Source organism: Engraulis encrasicolus, chromosome 11 (assembly GCF_034702125.1).
Source record: "Engraulis encrasicolus isolate BLACKSEA-1 chromosome 11, IST_EnEncr_1.0, whole genome shotgun sequence".
Classification (NCBI taxonomy): Eukaryota; Metazoa; Chordata; class Actinopteri; order Clupeiformes; family Engraulidae; genus Engraulis; species Engraulis encrasicolus.
Window position 1 is genome coordinate 46819182 of NC_085867.1, and position 11580 is coordinate 46830761.

The 11580-nt window shown below is 43.5% G+C and overlaps 1 protein-coding gene across 2 annotated transcripts in view; it reads left to right on the plus strand.

Moving 5' to 3' along the window:
• antxr1b (ANTXR cell adhesion molecule 1b) overlaps window positions 1-11580 on the plus strand; it is a 126354-nt gene that overhangs the window by 75273 nt on the left and 39501 nt on the right. For both annotated transcript variants that reach the window (XM_063210770.1, XM_063210771.1), the window contains exons 13-14: window positions 932-1027; window positions 5363-5404. In XM_063210770.1, coding sequence (XP_063066840.1) covers window positions 932-1027; window positions 5363-5404 — 138 coding nt within the window. The remainder of the gene's footprint in view (window positions 1-931; window positions 1028-5362; window positions 5405-11580) is intronic.

Sequence of the window (11580 nt, forward strand, 5' to 3'; positions counted from 1 at the left end):
TTCAATGGGTGCTGTAGCTTAAATTCAAAGAAATTCAAGGTAATGACACCACCTAGTGTTCGTATTATGGCATTATTTTGAATTGAAATTCTTTCCATTCGGAATTTCGTACAAGCCTGGTGTGTGTGTGCGTGTGGATACAACACCTGTAATGTACACTATGTGGATGTCCTGTGAATGAATCATGGAATTGACTGGGCACTCCACGCCTAATGGTTAGAGAGGCGGTCTGAAGAGCAGAGGGTTGCAGGTTCGAATCCCACCCTTACTTCTCGCTACGCCTTCATCCATGGCTGAAGTGCCCTTGAGTAAGGGCCAAAACATACCAAGGCAGAACGGAACGGCCCCGGGACGAACGCGGTCTTTCTGCTTAGTTTTGGCCGGCGTGTTTTTCTCTGCCTTTCACACTGACAGTGTCGGCGTGCGCGGCCAGTCCTATTCAAAACCCTCCCCACAGCCAAAGCTAGCATGCTACTTTGCCATTCATTTGAATGAGACACCGACGGTCACCGACGTGAAAAATACGCTCGAGTTCTATTTACAAATGCAGCGCGGCGCGGAGCTGGCTCCCGCGCCGCTGACACTCGACTACCTCCGGTTGGTGTGTAAGGACAGATATGTTTCAATGTATTTTCACTGACGCCGGTAAAAAATGCGGCCGTTCCGCGACGCTTTACCACCCTGGTGTGTAAGACCCCTAAGGCACCTAACTCCACATTGGTCCCGGGACTGTAACCAATACTCTGTCGTGGAACTGTATAACTGTAACTGTAAATCACTTTGTATTTAAGCGTACTGTAAGAATGTAATGTAATATTCTCTGTGATGCATATTATGTGGCGTGTGTTCCGACGGACTGCATGTCCCATAATGCATTGTTTCTTGTTGTCCCCTCTTCCTCTTCCTGTTCCTGTTCCTCTTGCCACCCTAGTCTGACGGGACGTACCTGGTGATTGCCCTGCTCATCCTGCTGCTCATCCTGGCCATGGCTCTGCTCTGGTGGTTCTGGCCTCTCTGCTGCACTGTGGTAAGTCACTCAAGCCCCATGCAGTTAAAAAAAGAGTTAATTCAACACTTAGGGCTCGATCACACAGACCGTGGGTTTTACAGTAGGAGGCGGATGTGTTCTATTGTTTGTCAATGAAAAATAGCGGATTACGCGTCTAATATCAGCGCAGGGCCGGATGCGGAAAAAAGTTCAACTCAAGGCAGAAAACCCGCGTCGGATTTCCAGATGTTCGATAGGAGACCGTTATCAAAATTCATATGAGAGTCACTATCCAACGTTAGGAGAGCAAGAAAAGAGCTCGTCTTCTATTCATTTTACATTTTAAGATTAATGAGACTGAGAGTACTCTGGGACCAAAATACACTCAAGAAAGTCTTAAATTGACTCTTCACAGTGTTGACTTCACAATGCATTTTTCTCTGTGCACATTCAAAAGTTGCATAATAGGCAGATTAATCTTGGAGTTTTGGAGCATGAAGGACATCTCACACAGTAAAACTAAAGTCAATTTATCAGAGAGTAATCAGGATTCAAATATCGTGTACTAAAGAATGTTTTAAATTGACTAAGTGTTGATTTAACACTGGTTTTTAGTGTACAAAACGGAGGGAAATAGTCTCTATGCACCTGGATCTTGGAATTGTGGAGCATTAAAGGAGAACTCCAAAAAAGTGGAGTTCTCCTTTAAAGGCATTTCTACCATCTTATGCAGTAAAAAAAAAAACAGTGATTATTCAACACTCAGAGATTATTCTGGGATGAAATTCATCCTAAAATGAATGTAAGATTTGAATTAACACTGCATTACTTATTTTGCAGGGGCATGGATTTGTTGGTGAGGGTGGCATGAACTATTTTTTAGCAAGGTTGTTTGCGTCAGCAGAGTGGCGTCGGGTTTGCAGCCCAGGGTAGTAAAGCTATGTAGGACCACTCTCGGGTTCTTCACACAAGGACTTCCTCATTTTCTGATTCAGTGTTAGCAAACAAGGACGATAGGGGGTATCTCTGCAGGTGGTTCTAATGACCAAGCCACTCTCTACATGATAAAACCCATCCATCCCTCTTAGGCGCAGCACTCAATACTGAGGATCCGGCTGTCCACACACCAGGGGGGCTTTCAGAAGACACTTGAAAGACCACAGATTATCGTCTTCATTTGTGACAGCATTGGGAAATCAAGTGATGAGCGGAAATGGCAATTGGAAATAGCCTGATTATGGAAGGTCATTAAATGACTGGTCAAAATAAGTCAATGGCCCCATAACACTTACGTCTGTGATGTTGATGTAGTTCACAGCAGGTGCTACAGATGGATTTGTGTATGGCAGAAAAAAGCAGATGCAATTATGCAGGGTAACGGTAGGGACACATAGCAGGCGAAGCGAGAGAGGCGAAGAGAGGCGAAATTCACTGACAGCTCACCTGTCATCAGGTCGTCGCGACGAATCAAATGGAATGGAACAGTTATGTTGTTGATTTGATTGGGCAGCGGCAGGCGAATTTGCTCCTAACATTTGCATAACATTAAAGTTTGTTTAATAATTTCGCTCCGGTTCGTTTGCTTTCGCTTCTCTCATAGGAATGAATGGCGAAGTTCGCTTCGCTTGGCCAAATTCGCGTCTATGTGTCCCTACCGTAACACTTTAGAATAGGGTTCAGATGTTAGCTATATTGCATGCTTAATGACTGTATACATGGGTTCACCGTGTTTATAAACACAATGCTGTGAGGAGGGCCAAGACACTGGCAGCCAACCACGTGAGTTAATTTTTTGACCGACAGTGGTTTCAAACAATCAGAGATTCGTTGAGTTATGCACAGCTAGTGTCGCACAGCCAGGAGAAAATAAAAACGTAGAGCCCATGTATAAGCAACTAAGACGTGAGTTAAAGGAGAATGTTGGCTAAGACTCATCATCAATCTATTTTGGGTGGCTTCAGCAAGCAAAAGACAAGGAAATGTAAGGTGATGGGAAGTGATCATTGAACGGTGGAGGATGGGATTGGATCAATACTGCTTCTTGATTGCATCTCAGTCCCTCCGGCAATGTTTCATCACTTGTCATTGTCTCTCTGGATGACACAGAAGCGTTGCTAATGAAGGGTTTTTTTTTCTCCAATTCCTGATGTCATGGATGCCGTGATTACAACTAAGAATTTGGAGATAGAACGTTCCTGGAGGAAGAGCATCCCTCCCAAAGCCTTATACTGTACAGATCTGCTAAAAGTGCCCGCACCAACTTTGATGTCGTATCTACGGAAGAGCATTAGGCTCAATAGAGGATATATATTTTGCAAATATCTGAGAAAGGAACTCAGAATTTTTGAGAAAAAAAGTCAAAAATTTCAAGAAATAAAGTCGCAAGTTTTGAGAAATAAAGTTGAAAATTCAAAACTCGAAACTTTCGAGAAATAAAGTCGAAAGTTTTGAGATGCAAAGTCAAAAGTTTTGACATACAAAGTCGAAAATGTCGAGAAAAAAAGTCAAAAATATGAAGAAGGCTATCCTCCACGGAAGTGACATTCACTGGCGTTGCTAATGAAAGTTTTTTTTTCCAACTCCTGATGTCACGGATGCCATGATTACAACTAAGAATTTGGAGATAGAACGTTCCTGGAGGAAGAGCCTCATATCAGAGAGAGTAGGTAAGAGAGAGGTTCCATTGGCCCATTGTTTCTGGGTTCTACTGTCGCAAGGGGGATGGGGGGGGATCCCCCTTTAGGCAGACCTAAGGACTGTTCTATTCATTCTAGGAGCATTATGACACGCCCCTTTAGGCAGACCGGAACCTGGTCACATTAGGTGCCCATAGAAACTTGTTATGTTGGCATATCTCTATATACTTAAAGAATATCTGCTCATACTGTACAGATCTGCTAAAAGTGCCTGCACCAACTTTGATGTCGTATCACTCCTGTCCTGAATGACTTAAGCTATGATTACGTAACTTGGTGATTTTTCCTAGAATGAAGCTGGCTACAATGTGATACCAAAAGATTAGGTGTACTTTACTGTGACACACACACACACACACACACACACACACACACACACACACACACACACACACACACACACACACACACACACACACACACACACACACACACACACACACACACACACACACACACACACCTCTTTCTCTCTGATGCGTATTAAGTTGTTGAGCCGAATAATACCAGTGTTAATCATCGCAAGTGTCATCTCAATCAATCATTAATTAGCATTCATTGCAGATGAGGACAGAAAGAACACAAGTTCCTATTCTATCCAGACATGGGCAAAGAAAGAAAGAAAGAAAGAAAGAAAGAAAGAAAGAAAGAAAGAAAGAAAGAAAGAAAAGAAAAGAACAGAAAGCCAGCCAACCAGGCAGTGATGACTTATCAGAGGAAATGTTTGTGGGGGTATGGGGATAATTTGGCGCTCATTTTGTGAACATGTGCTTGCAATGATCTATCAACTGCTCTCCTCTCCTCTCCTCTCCTCTCCTCTCCTCTCCTCTCCTCTCCTCTCCTCTCCTCTCCTCTCCTCTCTTTTCCTCTCCTCTCCTCTCCTCTCCTCTCTTCTCCTCTCCTCTCTTCTCTCCTCTCCTCTCCTCTCCTCTCCTCTCCTCTACACTCCTCTCCTCTCCTCTCCTCTCCTCTCATCTCATCTCATCTCATCTCATCTCATCTCATCTCCTCCCCTCCCCTCCCCTCTCCTCTCCTCTCCTCTCTTCTCTTCTCTTCTCTTCTCCTCTCTTCTCTTCTCTTCTCTCATCTTCTCTTCTCTTCTCTTCTCTCCTCTTCTCTTCTCTTCTTCTCTCCTCTCTTCTCCTCTACCCTCTTCTCTTCTCTCCTCTTCTCTCCTCTTCTCTTCTCCTCTCTTCTCTCATCTCTTCTCCTCTCCCCTCTTCTCTTCTCCTCTCTTCTCTTCTCTTCTCCTTGCCGCTCGTCTTCCCTTCTCTGCCTTCTTTTCCCTCCCACTTGTCTTGTTTTCTTCATAACATGTCCTCCTCTCTTTCACTGTCCTCTCTCACCTTCTTGAATTATATAATGCGATTTTTCTTATGATCTCTCCTGTCCCCTCGTCTCGTTTTCTTCATAACATGTCCTCCTCTCTTTCACTGTCCTCTTTCACCTTCTTGAATTATGTAATCCGATTCTTCTTATGATCTCTCCTGTCCCCTCGTCTGTTCATTCCTCCCTCTCTCTCTCTCTCTCTCTCTCTCTCTCTCTCTCTCTCTCTCTCTCTCTCTCTCTCTCTCTCTCTCTCTCTCTCTCTTCTCTCATGTCTCCTCTCCTTTTGTTCAGGATCTCTGCAAATTGACTGATCAGTGTTTTCTGTTTCTCCCTGTTTTGTTAAGAGCAGATCATCCATGAAGTCCCTCCGCCGGTGTTGGAAGACAGTTCGGTAAGGAATGAGTCAAGAGTCCATGCTGCTGACTGGTCTGTTTTTTTTTATTTCATCTTTCCAGAACTCTGTCTCAGAATATACTGCCCCTCTTTTTGCGCAGGTTTTTCGAAGAAAAAAAAAATACACATTCATTTTCCATTATAATATTATGTTTCTCATCATCCACCGCACACAGCTGAAGATTATCGCCAGACGGAGGGAGGGAGGGAGAGACAGAGAGAAAGAGAGAGAAAGAGAGAGAGAGCGAAAGAGAGAGAGAAAGAGAGAGAAAGAGAGAGAGAGCGAAAGAGAGAGTGAAACTGCAAGCCATTGCATAAGACAGGAAATGATCTGACAGGCAAGGCATTCATCAGAGCTGGCGAAGTGATCAGCAGATTCGGCACGGCTTTCGTCAGGACAGGCATCGCCGCCACAGCAGCAGGCGAGAGAGCAAAGGGTGCGAGAGAGATGGAGTGAGAGAACGAAAAGGAGAGAGAAAGGGATCAACACAGTGAGAGAGAGGGTGGTGGTGGTGTGCGAGAGAAACAAAGAAAGAGAATGTGAGTGAATGAGGACAGAAAAAGTTGAGAGAGACAGTGGGAAAGAATGGAAGAGAGAGAAAGAGAGAAGGAGAGAGAGAGAGAGAGGGGGAGAGAAATGGAGAGAGAAAGGGAGCGAATGAGAGATAGAGCAAGAGAGGACAACATCCCAGTGTAGGTTGGTGAGGGTGTGTGGCATTAGACCTGGCAAAGGGCAGAACCATGAAGAGGCTAGAGCAGTGGTTCCCAACCTATGGGCCGGGGCCCACTGGTGGGCCCTGAAGGTATTCCAAGTGGGCCTTGAAATAATTTTCCAAAAATAATAATCACATTTTGGTGTGTGTTGCTGTTGATTTATTTGAGTTTTATTCTTAATTGGGTCAGAGGTGGGCCCCGAACATTTTTGACAATTTCGAGTGGGCCCCAAGTTGAAAAAGGTTGGGAACCCCTGGCAATGAGCGTGCCACCCCCGGTACCGTTGGAGCACCGCTGGCCGATGGCTGTGCACAGCACATCTCATGAACACAAGAGCAGACGGAAAGAACGGTTTCAGTTTTTCATTAGTGGATTCCACAGTGGTGAAGCTTGTGTGTGTGTGTGTGTGTGTGTGTGTGTGTGTGTGTGTGTGTGTGTGTGTGTGTGTGTGTGTGTGTGTGTGTGTGTGTGTGTGTGTGTGTGTGTGTGTGTGTGTGTGTGTGTGTGAGTGAGAGAGAGAGAGAGAGAGAGAGAAAGAGAGAGAGAGAGAGAGAGAAAGAGAGTATTTCTCAGAAAAGCTCAAGGCTAAAAGAGAAAAAAAGATGATTAGCTCAGCTCAGCCTTTGTTTTTTTCTTCCCCATTTATTCTCCTGCGTTCTTTAATATCGTCACATATTGAACAACAGGAAAGGGCCAGTTCAGTTCAGCGTAAACACATTTGAATGTAGGCTAATAATATTGCTTTTCCAGTTGCACAATCAACACAGCAATAGTAAACAACGGAGTCCAGATTTCCAGATTTCTGAAACTCAAGCCAGGACACTTCGACCTCACGTTGGCTTGGAAAATGCCACAACACCTCCAGTTGACAGCTGGATATTAACCCATTAACCTGATTTTAGCTTTTTTAATAAAAATGTGGGTATGTTACAGCTGAATGGACACATTCTACTGCAAGATGAGGGTGTTAGGGATTAAATGTAACTTATTTAATGTTTTATGTGCATCAGAGGATAAGATATTTAGGTTTTTATAGGCTGAAGGCAGCTTTCCCAACATAGGCATTCAGCAGGCGTATTTTGCAGGTGCTTTAGGCATCAATGGGTTAAGCGTATGAGCAGCAGCACTGATTGGCGAACTGACCTTTAGTGCGCTCCATATCGGCATTCAGTCTTGAGAATCAATGGTGCCACTCCATGCATTCCATACTGCTCAATTGCAAAAGCCGAGACATTGAAATGTCCTGAAGGACTTTTGTCAGGCACACAACTAGACTGTCCTGGTAAAACTGGGATGTCTGGTCACCCTGTGGTAGACCACTGTGTCAGCGTCTTATGAGCCTCGACTGGTCCTCAAGATAATGGAAAAAAGGAGACGCACACAAGACTTGTGTGAAGAAGTGTATCTTCGGATCTACTAGAGCCATTGAGAATGGACTAGCTCCGAAACGTCTGTTTCTCCAGTTAACCTTAGACTTCTGTTGTTTAATTTCGGCTTCAATACACTTTTTTTTAGTCTTGTGTGCGCCTCCTTTTTTCCATTATTTGAGTGATTACTACTTTTTGGGAGTGCACGCACCAAGCAATACACGAGTATTAAGTTCAAGGCGCAGACGCCGACCTTTGTTGGTCTTTTGTCATTCACCTCGACTGGTCCTAACACACCCTCACACAACCCTGCACTACCAATCTACCATACAGGTCAGATGGTCCTTAGGAGCTGATGCTTTTAGGGTTTTTTGCATATACTTAGGACATGGTCCACAATAGTGGGGAGGGAGTAGCCTGGGATATCCCATGCTGCTTTGCACAATCGTTCCAATCTGAAAGACGGCATGGAGTCTATCCCTCAGCGAGGGTTCCCAATCATGGTCTCCAATCAGAGAGCAGGGAGGCGTCTCAAGGCGATGACTCCAGTTTGTGGGGATAGATACAACTGACACGATAAGCTATGGGCTATTCGTTTGCCAAATGATACATATTTGTAATGTCCGATAAACACCTGTCATCAATTGTAAACCACACCCCCCCCTGTGGGATTTACAGTAGGGAGGTCGCCAGACCTTATCTCACTTGTCATTAGGTCTGGTGGTAACCAGGTAAGGGAGGGAGCACAAAATGCCTTTTTTTTAAAGATATTTTTAAGGGCTTTTATTTCGGTTAGGACAGTGAAGGTGTGACAGGAAGTGAGTGTGGAGAGAGATGGGGTAGGGTTGGGAAATGACCCCGTCCGGACTCGAACCGGGGTCCCCATGGGCATGCAAGCCCAAGTGTGGGGGGCTTAACCCCCCCAAATGCCTTTTTTGTCCCAATTCAGCCCAGGGTACTAATATCATTTGTACAGAGGGTCTGCAATGGACCAACTACCAGAGAGACAATTACCATTGGGAGGAGTGATCTCTGCTGAAGTTTGATATGAGTATCTGATTTTACCCAGCCGCTGACATTTAAACCTGACGTGTAATCTGCTCGCATTTTAATAATAATGATAATAATAATACACGATTTTTATATAGCGCTTTTCAAGATACTCAAAGTCGCTTTACAAATGAGAAAACATGTAGACAACACAGACATACAGGGGGGAAACAACAGGACAATGAGAGACAACATAGAACAGTGACAATAATGGATCAGGGAGGAGGGCAGCAGTGGTGGTTGGAGGAACTGGGTAAGCAGGCCTAGGTGTTGTAGGTGGTCTGGAAAAGATGGGTCTTGAGATGTTACTCCCGTCGTTCCCTCTAAGCTGCGCGACTGCGCAATCGCGCACTGCTCTCATGTTCTCAGCGCAGAGCAAATCCATGCAGCGCAGGTAAAACAAGGCGGCAAATTTGTGTGGAGAGGCAGTTGATTGTTGTCCGAAATTTCCAGTCATTGTAGCGTTATAACATCCAATCGAAATAAAACATATTATTTAGATATGGAACATCTATCTTACAGCAGTTTAAGCGATCACACTAGACGCAGACTTCTGCTTACAATCAGCATTGCGCCTCCACCTGCTTTTTTGATAGCGAACAGACAGAGCGCGGGTACGCTGCGCTTCGAATGCTGTTCTTCAAAACAGTGACCAGACAACGTTGTAACAGCTGTCACTCGCAGCCTAGTCTACGGCGTTCGGTTGTGTTAAGTTGCACAAAAACCCTAAATCCATCTCTGTGTAATGGATAGAAGACAAGTTCTAGTTCTCCTAGAGCTCGATCGTGAATCTGATATGAATGTTGATAACGGTGTCGAGCATCTGGACCAAGGATCTGGACCGATTGCCAAAGAGTTGGTTTAAATTCGTCAAAATGGTGTTGATGAAAGCATTTGTCCACGCAGTGGAAATGTCTTGAAAACATATGAACTAATATGCCTAAACGAACTACTAGCCTACTGATAAGAAGGTCCATAAAACCCAGTTAGCCAGAAGGTCAGTCAGACTGTCCGGTAAGAAAAATGTTTGCTTCCCAAGATCTGAAGTTTCCACGAGCTCTTAAAGTGACAGTGCATACTTTTACTTCATGTAGGCTAGGCCTAATTTAAGCTCAATATTTTAGTCTTTTAAATTTGTTACATAGACCTAGCCTATTATAAAACATTTAAATCCAAATTAAATTATTCATCCTTTTAAACATAAATGCAACTTTCTGGGCTATTGGGCTGCTGTAAAGATACTTTCTTTCCAACATCTTACAAATGTAGGCCTAGCCTACAATATGTTGATGTTGGTGGTTTGATGATTAAGTAATAATCAAGATTTGGAAACTTAACTGATTTTGTAATATTCAATATCGTGAATGACAATATAACAACATATGAAGAGTTCAGATGCAAAACCCCCTAAGTGCCTTTTCAGAAAATAATCTTAATTAATTTTTATTTAATACAAAGCTATCAAAATTGCCTATTTTTTTATTTTATTTATGTAATATAACTGTTTATATGTATTATCAAGTACATGAATGTAAACCAAACCAACAACTGGGTTCTCTAAAAATATAGAAGTGCAGGTCTTCAGAAATGGAGTTAGGGGTTTTTGCATCTGAACTCTTCATATTATTAAGCATCAATGTTACCCCTAAAATGGAGGGGGGGGGGCAATAACCCGGTCACCAAGGTTATTGGCTCTGCTCAGTGATATAGTGCATTTGCTCTGGCACCAAAAAAATTAGAGGGAACATTACTCCCGTCGTTCCCCTGTTCGCTGATTGGACATCAGTAATCTCTTTCCCAGAACCCAGAAGACCTGACCTAAACCTGGAGGGAAAAGTGAATTGACTGGAGGTGTATGGATGGCAAGGCCTAGTTAATAAAGAGCCTGTCGACTTTGCCTTTATTGGTTAGTCAGCTCAGAGGCAGACTATCGACCACTATGGAGTCTGCTGCTTCACACTGAAGCAGTGTGATTGGACTGTATTGGGATTGCAATGTGTGATTGCACCATATGATCTTGACAAACATGTCGAATCATGTCCTAGTGAATTGTGAATTTGCGGCAGTTTGCTGTCAATACTATTGAGTGTGAGTGCATCACATCCAACAGACTTCCACACAGTAGGAGTTTAGGTAGCACTTTATTTTAGGGATACATCTATTAGCACTAATACATACAATGTTAATGCCTGCATAAGTAACTTGTAAGGCATGTACTAAGCAAACGCTAAGGCCTACTACGTCCTTACTAAGGTTAAATCGGTAATAAATCCCTTATTGTGCATGAACAAGACATTTGCGAATACATGCCTAACAAATGTTTGATTTTGCTTTGTACATGCCTTACAAGTTACTTATACATGCACATTGTATGTATTAGTGCTAATAGATGTATCCCTAAAATAAAGTGTTACCAGAGTTTAAATTGTGCTATTACTGTATTATGTATCTTTCAACCTGTGGCTGTTAGAGGTCTAGTATGGTTACTCAGTGAATTCATTCAATTATGGAACATACGTACATCTTGTTGGCACTAGGTATGTAGTTCAGTTTTCCAATGATCAAAATCTAGTTTATAAGCAATTGTCCTCGACAGAACACAGACCTGTAAAAAAATTTTTTTTTTTAATCAAGTTCAGGACAAAGTCTAAATCAGGTTTGACCGAGAGGTCCACACACTTGACATCCTTTCTTATTTCATTCCATACACTTCCAAACTTTTTTTGTATGACAATCCATAAATGGTCAGGCCAAAGGAAAGGATTACCAGTGTGTGTTGGACCTCCCAATCAGCGGGGAAAATAAAGGAGGCCATGTAGGGCAGGGGTTTTGTGGGGCTTTGCGGAGGATTTTATTTGTCAAAAGCAGCGAGTGCACTGTCTGAGCTGCCGACTAGCAGGCACATATGGCGTCCCATTGAGCCCAGCCCATCAGTCTGGTCCACACGCTAGGCTATATCTTAACATCACACAGTGCGCAGGAATTCACTGTTTGTTTTGCACTCGTACGTGCCAACAGTTTGTGTGTGTACTGCGTGTGTGTG